Below are 15,746 nucleotides of genomic sequence, written 5' to 3'. Positions count from 1 at the left end.
AGCTCCCAGCCCAGGCCTGAGGTCCCAGCATTAGCAGTGCTTTCCTTCTTGTTATGTGTAACTCTTACCTTGAGCACTCAAGATGCCCGGGAGTAATCTTTTAGGATGCATTTGTCTGTGGGAGGTTTTGGGGAAAGAGATGGTGGAGGCGAGCCACTCAGCCTACGTAGCTGGCAGACATTTCCTGAGCACCTTCTTGGCCGGTATGAAGGGGCTGTGACTGAGTCACTGCTCGACACTCAGCCACAGGCAGGGCACCTGAGGAGCTCGGTGAGTGTCTACACAGGGTCTGGGTGGCCAGTGCCCAGCATCTCTCCTCAGGGAGTCATACTTCAAAGGAAGGAGCTGAATCAGGGCAGGCAAACCCAGAAGGTACCATGCAGAGGTGTGCGCGCCAGTGGGCACACATTGGAGTGGCCAGTTCTTACAGGGACTGACTCCTTGGGAGCCCAGCACCCTGAGACCCTTTTGGCTAAGGGAGCTGAGGCCAGGAGAGGTCAAGGAGTTGCCCAGGGCCACCCAGTGTGCCTCTGGGGCTGCTCGTGAGCCCAGCTGCCAGGGTTTCAACCAGGAAGCCAACAGACCTTGTCAGCAGACCTGAGTCACCCGCAGGCCAGAGCAGAGCCACCTCTGGAAGCAAGGTAGGCCACCAGTTCCTCCTGGAGGTGGCCATCCTAAGATGGCCTTGTTTTCCACCTGAAGTGAGGAGGCTGGAAAGCCCTCTCAGCTCTGGGCCTGTGCCCTCATCCCTCTGTCTGGCCTGTACTGCTTCCCCAGCCCAGCCTTGGATAACTCTGATTTCTGGCTCAGGGTTAGAGGGCAGCTTCTCCAGGAACCCGTCCTGGAGTCCCAGTCTGGACTGGGCACCGCTCCCCTGAGTTCCGGCAGCTTGCTGAGCAAGTGCTCACACTGCTGTCACTGTGGCCTCTGCTGGGGCAGGGCCTGGCATGGCGCCGGGCACACGGTAAGCCCCCCGCCGGGTGTAGTCAACAGGGCTGAGGGTAGAGCAGCCTCGGACCGGGCAGGCAGTCCCGGTGCTCATCCTTGATGACTGAGGGTGGTCGTCGAGGTCCTGGAACCACCCCTCCCCAGCCCAGCCCCCACTCACGTTGCGGAATTCTCGAAAGGGCACGAACTGCACAATATCGCGGGCTGCCTCCTCCCCTGTGTGGGAGCGCAGTGTGCGGCTGTCCCCGTCCAGGAACTCCATGGCAGCGAAGTCGGCGTTACCCACACCCACGATGATGATGGACATGGGCAGCCTGGAAGCCTGCACCACGGCGTGCCGCGTCTCCTCCATGTCGCTGATGACGCCGTCCGTGATGATGAGCAGGATGAAGTATTGCTGTGGGAAGGGGTCAACAGGCACTCGGCACAGCCCTCGGCCCCTGGCGAGCTTGCCCTCTGTCCTTTCCCAACCTCCCAAATCCCCTGACCCCTGGGGAGAAAGTGACTCTCCTCCCCGAGCTGTTGCCAAATCCCAGCCACCTCCCTCAGGGCCTGGCCCCTGCAGGCGCTCCTGCGCCTAAACTCTGACCTGGTCGCTCCAGTAGTCACCACCACCTGGGACTCTGGGCCACTGACTCAACTCATGGCACCTCAGTTTCTTTATCTGCAAAGTGGGAGTTCCTGCACCTCTCAGAGAGCATGCCATTCACATGGCGGCAGCAGCCCGGGAAGCAACAGCTGTATTTCTGGCTGAATGAGGCCCTGGCTGCTGAGGAAAGGGCCTTTTGGCGGGTGGGCTCCAGGACCAGCCTCCCCGTCTCTGCTCTGCCTGCCCATAAACATCTGTGACCCTCTTCGTTCCCCCTCAGCACACCCAGCCCCGGAGACACCCTGCAGGAGCGAAGCGGGCCATCTAGGTCAGTGCTTCTGGGCCTGTGGGACTCTGCTGCCAACAAGCAGACCTGCAGGCACAGCCCAGTCACAGGGGGAAAGGGATCAGCTTTGCAGTGGGCTTTGAATTCTACAGGCTGCGCCCAAGAGCAAGTCTCAGTTTGGTGCTAGTGTGTCCCGCTTGCTAACCTTCCTTATTAACAGACGGCAGGAAGCTCAGTGCTCCAGGGACAATGGTCTCCAGGTAGACTTTGATACCACTGTGGAGCCCGCTGTATTTATTTTTATTACTCTCTATTTATGACAAGTGATCACTAACTTTTTTCTTACAGTGGGTTATATGATTTCTTTGTAAAATTATTTAAATGAAAAAAAATACTGAATAATTAGTGTAGGTGACAGGTGGCCATAGGGTAGGGCTATGGAGGTGGGGGGTGAGTGAATGAAGTTCAGGAAAGCTCCATGGGCAGGAGCTCTACAATTCCAAGCTGCCTGAGACCTCATTTTCAACTTGGCTCTGTCCTTGGTACCCTGGCACCTTGGGGGGAACTGTGTTTTCCTCATCCATAAATGAAGAGAAAAGCCCTTGTGGCCCTAATATTCTCTGTTTGGGGCTTTGGCCTTCTAGTCTGACCCTTCTGATTCTCAGGAGAGGAAATAGGGACTCGGACTAGTCAAGGTCATGAAGCTAAAAAGGGCAGAAGCAAGCCAGCATTTGGCCACCTTCTCACCCAACAAAAGCTGTCTGCTCCCTGGGAAATGTACAGAGACCGTAAGTTCAGCCATCTACGATGCCTTGCTGTTTTGCCTGACGGCTAAGCACAACCCTGGAAAAGAAGGATGAACCACATGGAGGTACCGACCCCATCATCCTAACCCCCAAAACCCCTATAGGAATAATCCAATTCCTCCTGCACTGTGCCTTTAAGAGACAAAGCACTTAGCTGGGAATGGATACCTGTTGCTATGGAGATGGCAGCCTGAATCCCTGCAGTGGAGGGCTGCTGCTACCAGCCCCTGTGTCTGGGGTTGGGGGGCACCTTATAAGCACACAGACCCTTGTCCCCTCACAGCCCTCCATCATCCCGGCACCCCATCGCTAAGTGACCCTCTAGCCCCAGTTCCATCCTACCAAAAACTGTCCAGGGCAATATTTCTGGGGGCACTAAGCTGGCAGGAAGGAAGGCAATGAGAGGCCTGGAGGTGAGGACAGAAAAGAATGCTTGGCCTTGGGCCACCGGCCTCACCACTCAGCAGGTGGAACTGGTCTCCAAGCCCCTTCCAGCTCAGACAGCGGTGTGCCATTCTCCTCCCCACATGGCCCTCTTGCCTCTCCCCTTACAACCAGCCACGTACTAACATTAGGTGACTTGGAGCACGCACGCCTGGGTCTCTCTCAGCCCTGCAGCCTTCTTCCCCAGGGAGGTGAGTGAAGCGAGGACCTGGGTTCCTGCAGAGCTGCAGGCACCAACTGATGAGGTGAGGAAGTCTGTGCTAACACACAGTCACGGTCACCACATGCTCCCTGTCACCCTCACATGGGGATTCCCCTTTTAGAGATGGGGAGACAGAGAGGTTCACTGACCTGCAAGAACTCATAGCCAGGAGTTACTGCTATGGTGCAGTGGGTTAAGAATCTGACTGCAGTGGTTCAGGTCACTGTGGAGGCATGGGTTTGATCCCTGGCCCAGTGCAGTGGGTTAAAGGATCCAGTGCTACTGCAGCTGCAGTGTAGGTCTGGGCTATGGCTCAGATTCACTCCCTGGCCCAGGAATTTCCATATGCCGCAGAGGCACCCATTTAAAAAGAGAGAAAAAGGACTCACAGCCAGGGAGTGGCGTAGTCCAGATAGAAACCCAAGCCTGGCTAATGCCAGAAATGGGGCTCTTTCCACAGTGGCATCAATGACCAGTAGTTGTGGCAGGGAGAAGCTTTCTGCCCTCTCCCCAGCAGCCCAGTGTCAGAAGGCTTTGGGTGTCCAGGCAGCCCAGGCAGGAACAGAGAGGCATGGCACTGGACCTTAACCCTCACTCCTACGTGCCAGCTCACCACCATGCCACTCTCCTGTGCCTGGCCTTAGCTTCTGCGCAGCTGGACCTGCGCGGGAAGCAGCCTGGACCAGCCTTGGCATTGAAAGTACAGCTGACAATCCTGCGCTTCACGCCCATCCCAGGCAAAAAGAGTTTAGCCAGGAGCCCAGGGGCCCATGATCCCATCCCCAAGCCAGATCAGATGGAGGGGCGGGGGCTGTGCAAGGGGCAAAGGAAGGGTAGAATCGGCAGGTGGAGGTGGAAGGGCTCTGCTGTCCCCGCAGACAGTCCTGAGCTAGCTATCCCAAGCTTTCCCCACTCTGTCCCTTTCCTGGTTTACTTCCTTCTGCCTGGTGTACCCTCCCGGGCCACAGCTCAGACCTGAGCGCCTCCTCGTCCATCCCAAGCCAATGTGAGGGCTCGTCCCAGCCCCCGGCTCTGCTTCCACTGCCAGTGATCAACCCTTGTGTGTGTGTGGGGGGGGGGGCCCTCTGGACACGCCTCTCCCCCTGTACCCTGAGAGCAACTCAGGGCAGCCCCTCCCCTTGTACCTTCCTCATCACACGGCCTGGCACCCTGTCATGCTCCACCAACACAGCTAATCGCTGTCAGGTCGAACCCCAAACCCAAATTCCCCATACATTTCAAGGATGGAGTATCTCTTCCTTTTCCCCAGAGGTTCTTCTAGAGCCCTAAATAGCCACTTCCTCTAACACATTCAACATGCAATTTGATTTATAAGAAATTAACTTGACCACAACAGTTCCAGGCAGAGTCCAGGGAAGCTACACTCATTCCTGGCTTATTTTTGAGAAGTTGGCTGCTCAGGGGCCTGGGGAGTAGGGGAGAATTCCTAAGGTAATGACTGCTTCCCAGCTCCCCCTCCACTAAGACACTAGTTACTCAGGAGGCCAATGAGCAATGGGCCATAGATGGGAAGGCCCAGGTCATACAGGTCAGAGCAGAAGGAAGGATGAGGCCCTACAACAGGAGGCCCCTGGTCCCACCCAAACCTCTCAATACCTTTCAGTGACTCCTCACTGGCTTCGAAGGGATCTGTGGGAGTTGGCCTAACTTTTCCACCTCATCTGCCCCTTCTCCCACACCTCTTCCTTCAGGTCCATCACACACCATGCCTCCATGCCTTTGCCTGTGCTCTTCCCTCTGCCTGGGACAAACATGCACACACACACCAGCTTCATGAGACTGACTCTTAAGCTCTCCAAGTCTCAGCTCCGACGTCACTTTTCCGGGAAGCCTACCCTGAGCCCTCCGAGTTAGGTACCATCTTTATAATCGTGTACTTCCATCATCACAGGTTAATCAGCTGGCATCACAGCTGCTGCTTCCTGGCCTGACTCCCCACCAGACCACAGGCTCTAGAAGGGCAGAGGCCATGGCCGCTGCAGCATGGTCTCCCCAGTGCTGCACAGAAACATACTCTGTGGAGATGACCTGTGAGAATGAACGGGAGAGCATGGGCCTGCCTAGAGATGCTTCCACCACCTGCTCTTCATTTGCTGTTCGTAGGTGGGCATGCATGTGCCGGGGACAGGGAGGGTGAAGCCACACCAAGTGTTTCCCAAAAGCGTCAGGTAATCTACAAATTATTTCCTTTTGGTTTGGACCTCAGTGTGCTCGGCATCACCAAATGCCAGCCCAAGAGGTGTCCTCAGAAGATTCACCTGCCCACTGTGTGCCTATTGTGTGCCAGGCGCTATGCTGAGCAATTCCAATCTGGCTGAATCCTCGCAATGCTATTAGGCTAGAACTGTTCCATCATCCCCACCATAAAGGTGAGAAAACTTAAGTTCAGAGAACTTAAGCAACCAATTCTGGGTCACACAGCCAGGGAGGAGAGCTGGGGTTTGAACCAGGTCGATGGGCCTCCAGAGCTTGAGGCTGAACCATCAGGCAGTCCCACCTTCAGGGCACAATGAGATGTGGGATGGAGTAAAGGTGGGAGGTAGAGAAGCAGCTGTAGCTTCTTGGACATCAGAGGGGGAGGAGCCAAAAGAGGCCCCTGGCCTGCCTCCTGCAGCCCAGAGATGCTGGCCCAAGGTCACACGGCTGGGGTGGGTGACTCCTCCAGGGTAAGAAAGCCAGGGGAAGGCTGCCTTCTCAGGCTGGGGGGACCTGGTCATGATGAAAGTGCCTGGGGTATCGCAAGGATTAGGACTGGTCAAGATTAGAACTTGCTCAGAGAAAAAGCCAAGTTCTTCCCTCTGGGGTGTGGGCGCAGGCCTCGCGCTGTTGGCCAGCACACAAAGACACACTGCTCGCAGTCCCTGGGGCCCAAGCCCCCCCCCCAACCCCCCGCCCCAACCAAGGATCCAGCAGGCATAGGGCCCTTCTCCCCAGGACCTCATTTCCTGGCAGCCCTGCCCTAGCTTGGCAGGTGAAAGAGCCCTGGGGGAACAATGGGCTTCATTCCAGCTCCGCCCCATATTTTTCCCCTTAACCAAGAATGCAGGTCTTTCTGTCATGCCTTTGAAAGCTGGTTCAGCAGAGTAAGAGGCTGGGCAGGACTGCGGCCTGGCTGGCAGCAGACGTCCAAAAGGTATGCAAGCTGAGGGGCTGCCTGGCCCTCTACCCTCTCCAGCCAGTTATAGCCCTGTGCCCCAGGAATTCTGAAAAAGCAGCTCCCAGGTCCCCCGAGTTGTTGTCCCATTCAGGGGGGCCTTACTTCTCCCATTTCATAAAGGAAATAGGCTCAGAGCAGGAAGAGACTTGTTGCAGGCTCTCAGCTGCCACCACCAAGGCCAGGACTAGAGCAAGTCATGTTCCCTAAAGCAGAAACGACCAGGGCCACCTTCCTTTGAGCCGGTATCACACACCTCCTGTATGTCCCCGGCGTCTGCCGTTCCCTCTGCCCGGGGGGCTCTTTCTAGGACCCCCTGCAGCCTGTCCTTTCTCAGCCTCAGGTTGTTGGATGCCAGCTGTTGTGTTATCTCATTGAATCCTAACCCCACCCCCTCGAAGTAGGGCCTATTGGTATTCCCAACGCACCAGTGAAGAAACGAGGCTCAGGGAGGTTAGGTGGTTAACCCAGGTCACACAGTGAGGAAAGGGCTGGAGCTGGATTCAAACCCTCATGGGCTGACCCCCAAGGCCCCTTCTCTACAGGCCCTCTGCTGCCTCCCAAACACTCAGACTAGGTGCTGCGTCCTCTCCTCTCTCATCACGTCCCCTCTCTCAGCTTTGCCGCTGGTTCCAGGAAGCCAACCTCCCACCTACACAGTGACCAAGCACGCATCTCCCTCCTCGGGGCAGTCCCGCTGGGACCAGGTTCCTTTCCCTTCGGGTGAAGCCCTGGCTAAGTCGCCTCCTCCCAGCTCCTTGCGCAGTGCATAGCGCACAGCGGGGCCCACACAACAGAGGCTTTAATCTATCCATTCCCGGAGCACAAGCTCCTGCCGGCAAGTGAATCAGACAACACACAGCCTGGCCCCGTGGGGCTGAGACTCCAGTGGGGAGACACACGATGCACAAAACTCACAGAGTATGTGAAGGAGATGGTGCCGCTGTCATCAGAGTCAGGACGGGGGTAAACCAGGCTTCAGGGGGGTAGTCAAGGAAGGCAGCGGGGGGTGGCATTCGAGGGGCCAGTGAGGGATGGGCTGGAAGCCGTCAGGCAAAGAGAGTAGATGACAGGGCAAAGGCTCTGTGGGGGGGACAAGCTTGATGTCTTTGAGGGACAGGAACAGGCCGGTGCTGGAATAGTCATCAGTGAAGGATGGGGTGCAGGGTTGGAGGGTAGAAGGCAGGGAGTGGCAGGACCTGCTGTGTGCAGACGAAAGGACCCCCCCAGCAGGAGAATGAGTAACAGGGGCAAGAAGGCGGAGAGGCAGCTGTGGTGTCCCGTGACAGCTGACAGTGGCCATGGCTATGGGGAAGTCTGCGAATTCAGGCAAGTATTTCAAAGGCAGAGTGGGAAAGGCAATGAGGAAGGGACTTTAGCAGGAACCCTTTCTTTTCAGAGGAGGAGCCTGGAGAGGGGCGGGGGCTGTGGCCATGTCCCAGGGCCCTGGTCAGGAGCCACGTTTCAGTCGCTGTGCAGGTCCCACTGCCCCAGGGCTAGGTACTGGATTCTCAGCCTTGGCCCAGCCTACTTGTGGCAGCAGCCCTGGCACAGTGGGAGGAGAACACCACTCATGTTGCAGGTCCTGGTGGATGGCAGGGGAGGAGGGCAAAGGTGACCCTTTGTAACCCCAACACTGGGCCTGCAGCTGGAGGGTGGGGGAGGGACAGGACCAAGGATGCAGATGCCCAGGACAGCCCTTTGCCATATATTCCAGATGTCACACAGCTGCCCTGGCAGCTTTAGGCCGGGCTAAGCCTTATCACTAAATGCCAGACCCCGGCCAGACAGTTCCAAAGCCCTCAGCATGAGGTTGGAGTGGCTCTAATGGGAACCAGGTGGCCCAGCTGGTCAGCTTTAAGGCTGCAGGCATCACTGTCTGCTGGTTTCCCTCTGCCCTGGGAGACCATTCCCATTAATCACAGCCCTATTTCCTACTCAGCACAAGTGAATGAACAGAATCGCTGCATCTTCCCCAAGCCTGCGCCCCAGGAAGCCAGACCCACCGAGTTGAGCTCGCTCCAAGCCCCTTAGCATACCTGCAGGTAAATCCAGGTGCAGAGAGGCAGGGTTTACCCAGGATTTTAGAACGGGGGGGGGGGGGGCATGAGACCCAGCTCACAAGCCCCCTGGGTGGGCGCGGTAGGAAAGACAGATCTCTGACTGGCCAGGAGGGCCGAGCCTGTGCCAGCCCTATCTTGATACGTCCATGCCAGTGGTCCACTTACCGTGGCTGTCTTCTGCTGTGTGGCCTGGGCCGCAAACCGCGCCACATGGTTGATGATAGGAGAGAAATTGGTGGGACCGTAGAAGCGGATGTGGGGCAGGCAAGCCGAGTATGCCTGGGCGATGCCGTCCACGCCTGCCTCGGGGAGAAGACTCTAGATCAGCCGGGTCCTCCCTGACCCTGCACCTGCCTCTGTCCCAACTGCTGACCACCCCAAAGCGCCAGCCATGGCCAGTCTGGGCCCTGTGAGACTGGAAGGTCTCAGAGGGCAGGGCCAGGGTGATATAAAAAGCCCTGAACGTGGAGTCTGACCTGAATTCTAATCCCACCTTTGCCACTTCTTAGCAGGGTTGTAGGGGCACTGAGATGCCTACACATCCCTGCGCACAGTAGGAGCTCTATACAGCCATCATCATAAGCCTAAGAATGGCCCCCTGCCCTGTGGTCCTGTCCCAGAGCCCTCTGGCCAAGGATGAGGTTGACCAATCTGACTTGGATAAAACGTCTCTACAGACCTGCTCCAAACCGCTCAGACCCCAGCAGGACAGAGCTTCTGAGTCACAGTATCGTCCCCAAATTGGCTACTTGAAGCATTTCCCTTGCAAGTACAAACCTGACCCAGCTTCAGAACTACCCAGGAAAGGCAGATGCCACACCCAAAGCAAGTCCTAGGCTAAAAGGTCTCATGGTAGCAAGGACCACCCTCCATCCACCTGGAGCCCCTTCTCCTTCACTTTTTTTTTTTTTTCTTTTGGTCTGTCTTTTTAGGGCCATTCCTAGGCTAGGGGTTGACTTGGAGCTGCAGCTTCCAGCCTACACCACAGCCACAGCAACATGGGATCCAAACTGCATCCGTGACCTATGCTGAAGCTCACAACAAAGCCAGATCCTTAACTCACTGAGCGAGTGCTGGGGATAGAACCCACATCCTCATGGATACTAGCCAGGTTCGTAACCTCCTGAGCCACACCGGGAACTCCTTCACTAGTTCTTAACTGACTCTGGGAGGCTCAGAAATCCTCAGGGCAGGGGCAGGGTGAGCACAGACTTCACACGGGCTGCCTGCCCCTCCCCCTGCCCCAGGCCACGCTCCATCCTGGGGTGCCAAGGCCCTGTGGGGAAGCTGGGGCAAGACAGGGCTGGGCCCTCCCAGCGGGGGGTTGGGAAGGAGGTGAGAGGCCATTAAGTGTGCAGTGTGCTGCCTTCACCTCCTCCGCATCTGCACAAGGCTTCCTGTCAACACTCCCCCAGTTTTCATCTGATCACCCGAGCAGGTATCGGAGCTCACTGGGCAGGCGAAGAGGCAAAGGCCCGGCGGGGTGCAGTGATCCCACCAAGGTCACACAGCCAGGAAAGGGCAGCAGCTGGCCTTGAATCCAGGGCCACCTGACCCCGAACTGCGGTTCCTCCCCACCTGTCTTCGCTGAGGGGAAGGGCAGGGGGCAAAAGGACAGAAGCCTGTGATCCTCCCACCTTCGCCCCAGGGAGCTGGCCAGTCCTGGCGTAAACTCAGGGCAGATGACACTCACCTGAGCAGAAGGGGTTGGTAGGGTTGAAGTTGATGGCAAACTCATGGGAGACCTGAAATGCAGAAAATACAATGAGCTGGCAGCCTCCTGGCGCTACACCGGGACCCAGGCGCACCCCGGGCCAGGCCAAGGCTCCTCTGAAGGAAGCTGGCTCTTTGCTGCCCCACCCAGGTCAAGGCTATTGATACCCCTGCATCTGCTTTCACCTCTGCGGGGTCTCACAGAGGGGCCCAACCACCCCATTTCCATGAGAGAGGAACCTGAGATCTTTCTGCATCACCCACCTCTTCTAGGGGTCAGGGCTGTCTATGCCTCCTTGCCCCACAGAGTCCCTGCAGAGGGCAGGGACACCACCTGAGGGTGGCGGGTTCAAGGAGCAGTTGGAGAGCCCCTTTGTACCCGCTATCAGTGGTGGGGCTCTAACTTCTTAGGGCCCATCTTACTAATAAGCACGAGTGCTTGGGAGGGAGCCCACTTTATGCCAGCGAGCCAGACTGGGACTCAGCTGCCAACCCGCTCAGAGAGGGACTGGGGGATTGGGAAGCATAAGGGGGCTGGAGCGGCGGGGGAAACATCAAAAGCGGACCCCCCCACCCTCCCGGATGCTGCAGCCCGCACACAACCGGAGCACCGAGGGACCCATAACCAGACGCCATTTGGGGCTTCAGGTCAGACTGTAGTGGCCGCAGGAGCTGGGGCCTCGGACGAGGCCGGAGCTCAGATGGGGGACCTCCCTCCCCGGCTGCCTCACAGCCACCATCCACGCTCAGCCCCTGCCCCGGGAGCTGTGTGCCACAGCCCCCCGTGTTCAGCACAGTGCAGGCCTCCCCTCACTCCCTCCTCACAATCCAAAGGAGAAAGGCCTGCAATTACCCCATTTTTCAGATGTGAAACTGAGACAGAGAATGGCCTAGAATGTTCTCACACTCTCCCATTTACTGAAGGGGAAAGCTGGGACTAAAACTGAAGTCAGGCTGCCTCCTGAGCTCGCAACACCTGAACCCGTGTTCAGGAGGTGTCCTGCTCCCGAGGGCTTTGAGGAGGAGGGTGAAGTGGTGCCCCTCCCCCCTCAGCCACGGGAGGAGCGCTTCAGTCCCGGCACAAACAATCCCAGACGGGCCCCTCGGCTCCAAGACGTGACCACGGGGGTGCTGGAAGGCCCTACCACATCCAGCGTCCGCATTTGACAAGTAAACAAACTGAGGCTCAGAGAGGGGAAGCCCGCAGAACAGGCCTGAGACCCAGGCCCCTCAAGCCAGGTAAAGGGGTTTGGACCCGGGCCTTGAGGAGCCCCTCTGGGCCATGAGGGGAAGGGCTCAGCAGCGGAGTCCTCGGCACTGCCTTGTGCCGGGGAGCCGAGGAGAGGACCCCTCCCCATCGAGGGGAATAGGCTTCTCTGTTCTTTGTTCCCTCAGCCCTAAGTGCCTGCCGTGGAGCCACTCCCTATGTCCCTCGTGGGCCCTGTTCCTGCCCTGGGGCCCTCTGCACCCTGTCCCGATTCTGGGCTCCAGGTATGGGGGCTGGAGGTCCTTGTTGCCATGGAAACCTCCTGAGCCTCTACAGAGATTAAGGAGGGGGCTTGTACAAAGGGGGCTGAGAGAGGAAAGTGGTTGCCAGGGAAACAGGCCTCCCTTGGGCCGATTTCCTGCAAAATCAGATTTCAGGAGATTTTAGAGACCAAGGGGGAAAAGCCCCCTCCTGATAGAGATGGATTAATATTCTGCTTTCTCAACCAAATTCTTCATTCCCCGCTCTTTCTTTCTCTTTTTTGATGGTCAGGTGGGTGGAGGCTGTGAGAGGTCACCATTCATTCGCCCAGGAGGCCTCTCAGCTCACCCACTCCACCCAGCAGCTCCATTTCCCAGGTGGAAAAACTGAGGTTCAGAGAGGGCCCAGGTCACACAAGTGAGCCACCACAGAACCAGGACCCGATCTGGGGGACAAGACTTCATGCTGCTGGAGGCAGCCCTGCCCCCTCCCACACTTGCTGCCCTGCTTTGCCTAAGAAATGCCAACAAACATGACAAGCTTCCTGGAGGCCACCCCAAGCCGATTAGGGGCCCCTGGGGACTGGCCGCCACAGATCTTTGTCCTGGGCCCCCCTGCCGCCTTCTGACAATGGTCTCTTTCACCCTGCTTGGCCAGGCCCCACCCACCCGAGGTCAGTAAGTTCCTTAAGATGCTGTTCCCTCTGGTCCTAGGAGCGGCAGGGCGGTGGGTAGGGGGGAAGAGAGAGCTGCAGGGATGTCAGAGTGACCAGCTGAGCCTCGGTTTCCCCATCTGCAGAGGGAGGAACGTTATAAACTGGGCCCTTCCCGCCCAGAGCTTTGCGCAGATCATCCTCTGCCTGATCCCTCTCTGACTCATTTTGAAGGGCCAATGCTTCCCGAGTCCCTCAGCCCCGACCTGGGACGGGGGTCCTCCTGGGGCTCGCCCAGCCCGGGCCCAGGGAGGAACAGGTCCCAAGGGCAGGCAGTCCTATCACACACTCCTTCGAGCCCCTTCCAACTTCCCACACTCAGCAAAGCAACACTCCTGTCTGCTCAGGCCACTGGGCCCCAGCTGTACTGTCAACAGTCATGTACTGCCCAGCGCGTGTGCCAGGCACTAGGGCACGGCGAGAAGGAGACCTAGTGCCCTCCCTGAGCACTGAGCCGTGGAGGGAGACAAAATGCAAACCAACACATCCAGAGTGACCACAAAGTTTTTGAGGACAGGGCCAGGCATGCTCACTCAGGGACGTCCTCCCAGTGGGAGTGGTCCCCTGCTTCAGAGCGGCTGACTTGGCTCAGGGAAGTCAGCGAGGGGGCAAAAGGCCAGGGGAAGACTGCACGCAAAGGGCCCGAGGTGGGAGCGACCTGAAGCAGGTTCACGTGGCAGGGCGAGGTCAGCTAGAGCCTAAGGCAAAGTAGGGGTGGGGCGGGGCCAGGCCTGGCAGGCTTCACTAAGACAGGAAGGGGACGCGGGATGGAGCATCTGCTCTCGCCAAGCTTCCCTCTGGCCTCCCTCCTGGCAGCACCGGGCACTCCAGCCTGACCAGGCCCCAGCCTCCCCAAAGCTGCCCCGTGACATTTCCAACAAGGCTTCTGTGCAAGAAAACATTTCATTCAGCCAGAGTCCTCTGAAAGCTGCCTGGTGTCCTAGCAACGGGCTCCTGCTGGGCCTGGCCGCACCAGCTCACCCTGCCTCCAGTGGCATCACCGTGTCTGCCCAGAGGCACAGCTCTGGTCCCACAGGATGCTGCTCCATCCCATATGATGGCCAGCAGGCCACAGAGCTGCTCCCTGAAATTCTCGGTGAAAATCATCCTCCCCTGAGAGGGTGGGAGGGGAATGCTCACTCTGAGAACAGCAGCATGCGGTACAGCAGGGCAGACAAGAGGGGGCGCTGGCTGAGACAGACCTGCAGCTTTAGGAGCCCTCTGTGCCCCCACCCCCAGGCTTCTCATCAGAGAGCTAGCAGATTCTGAGAACAGACTCGCGAGGCCACCTGCCCAGTCGGAATCCAGGCTCCCTGTTATGAACGTGACCTTGGGCAAGTCATTGAGCCTCCATGTTTTCACCTGTAAGGGACATCGCCCCTTCTTTCCAGCTTGCCCCTCCATCACCCCAGCCAGATCCCACTCAGCAGTCAAAAATGCCAACAGCACGCCACGTAGGCCCACCACACTGTTCGCTGCAGGGCTGGCTCCCCACCTCCCTGCCACCTCTCTCTCTCTCTCTCTCTCCATCCTGCCCACCTTCTCTCGGTTCCTCCAACTCACCCTGCCCCTGCCTCCCAGGCTTCACACAGGCTGTCCTCCCGGCCCTGAACACTCCATTGCCGCCTCAAGCCCCTCTGCAAACTCCCATTTTCCCTTCCCCTCTTGGAGACCTCATCTCCTCCAGGTACCTGATGCCCTAGGCCAGGTTAGGGCTCTGCTCTGGGAAGCGCTGCCCCAGCTCGGCACAGATGTCACTGCCTGTCTTTAGAGTTGCCAGACAGAGTAGAGGACATCCAGTGACATCTGGCTTTTAGGTAAACAATGGATAATTCTTCAGTATAAGTATTCCCAGGCAGTACTTAGGACACACTTAAACATGGGTATCCTGTATTTTTATTTGCCAAATCTGGCATCTTCCCTTCCGACCTGGGTACCAGGAGGCAGATGTCATAACTTGTTCCTTGGTCTAGCCCCACTGCCTGCATGACGTTCAGGCTGAGAAATGAGTGTAAACGCAGGAAGGCAGGGCAGCTGGGCCCCAGCCCGACCTTTCAAAAGCACATCCTGGCGACGCCATGCACACAAATCCCATCTCAGCAGAAGGAAACAGTCTGGCGTCACTTACCTTCCAGTCTGGGGGTAACTGCGCCCCAAAGCCCAAAGCTGGAAACATCTTGTCACTAATCAGAGAGAGGAGACAGAACACTGTGAGACAACCAGACAGCGGCCTCATCTGCCCACACTCACCCTCCCAACCCCCACCCAAGGCTGGGCCACTCTGCCTTGCCCACCTCCATGGACAAAAGGAAAAAACTTATCACCTCAAGAAAGAGCTCTGTTTGAATGATCCACTGCACTAACCCACCTCTGGGTACCTGGTGAATAAGACGCTTGACCCCCAGCTACACCTACGGCAGACATTGCTCATCAACTACAGCACTTTTAACCAGTGCGCCTGAGTACAGCTTCTAAATCCTTCTCAAACTGGGACCTTGTCAACCATTAAACCACAGTCATGTTGTGAGTGAAATGTATTGGCTGTCTCTCTTTTTTTTTTTGCTTGATACAAAGGGCAGTTGAATGTATATGTACTATTGTCATTATTGAAGTGTAGTTGACTTACAATGTTCTGTCAGTTTCTGCTGTTGTACTGGCTGTCTCTTGACCTCCCTTTTATGGCTGAGAAAAATACTCCTAAAATGAGAACACTGGACTGACACTCAAGATCCTTCATCATCTAGCCCTAGAGCCTAGTTTTATCTTGGCCTGCCCTCCCCTGTTCCCCACTCCCCCAGCCCTGGCCACCGGCTACTCACTCTTCACCAAACATACAGGGCATCCTCACGCTGCAACTTCAATCCTGTTGCACCCTTTCTTGAAATACCTCTCCCCAATCTGTTCCCTGTGGTGAACTCCTATTCATCCTCTAAGGCCCAATTCAAATGGTCCCTTCTCTCTGTGGGTTTTCCTGAGACCCCAGAATGCCTCTCTCTTTGGTGCTCCTATAGCTCCTGCCTCACAGATAAAATGCTCTTGCAACTCCAGGGATTTCATCCCTGTCTTCCTCCTGGAGTGGAAACTCCCTGAGGGCAGGGACCGTGTCTCACGAGCTCATTCATTCGACATGTATTTATTGAAGAATCCTCTGGCTGTGGACAAACTGTCAGGGGCTGGGACAGAAGCAGGGAGACCAGTGAGGTGGCTTCGGAAATGCTGTGGGCAGGAGGCCATGGTGGCCATGGTGGCTCAAACGGGCCAGCAGCAGTGAGGGTGGGAGGAGAGGCTGGATTCAAGCATATGCTTCGAGAGGATTGCCTGAAGGAATGATGAGGGAGAT

General features: G+C 57.1%; 1 protein-coding gene and 1 long non-coding RNA gene across 3 annotated transcripts in view; one reads left to right on the top strand and one right to left on the bottom strand.

Moving 5' to 3' along the window:
- CPNE2 (copine 2) overlaps nucleotides 1–15,746 on the bottom strand; it is a 49,688-nt gene that overhangs the window by 680 nt on the left and 33,262 nt on the right. For both annotated transcript variants that reach the window (XM_084959822.1, XM_021093901.2), the window contains exons 12-15: nucleotides 14,535–14,589; nucleotides 10,207–10,258; nucleotides 8,679–8,812; nucleotides 1,109–1,345 (exon numbers count right to left, since the gene is read on the bottom strand). In XM_084959822.1, coding sequence (XP_084815948.1) covers nucleotides 1,109–1,345; nucleotides 8,679–8,812; nucleotides 10,207–10,258; nucleotides 14,535–14,589 — 478 coding nt within the window. The remainder of the gene's footprint in view (nucleotides 1–1,108; nucleotides 1,346–8,678; nucleotides 8,813–10,206; nucleotides 10,259–14,534; nucleotides 14,590–15,746) is intronic.
- LOC146402243 (uncharacterized) lies at nucleotides 2,282–14,939 on the top strand. The gene is made up of 6 exons (XR_014805667.1): nucleotides 2,282–5,399; nucleotides 5,503–5,665; nucleotides 8,393–8,495; nucleotides 9,446–9,624; nucleotides 11,280–11,465; nucleotides 13,646–14,939. It is a non-coding gene; the product is annotated as an uncharacterized LOC146402243 (long non-coding RNA).

Source organism: Sus scrofa, chromosome 6, assembly GCF_054392235.1.
Source record: "Sus scrofa isolate SSC_HxYL_T2T_F1_AM1 chromosome 6, Sscrofa_HxYL_maternal_Yorkshire_Landrace_v2.0, whole genome shotgun sequence".
Taxonomy (NCBI): domain Eukaryota; kingdom Metazoa; phylum Chordata; class Mammalia; order Artiodactyla; family Suidae; genus Sus; species Sus scrofa.
Note: the sequence above shows the minus strand (reverse complement) of the source record. Positions and strands in the feature narration are given on the sequence as shown.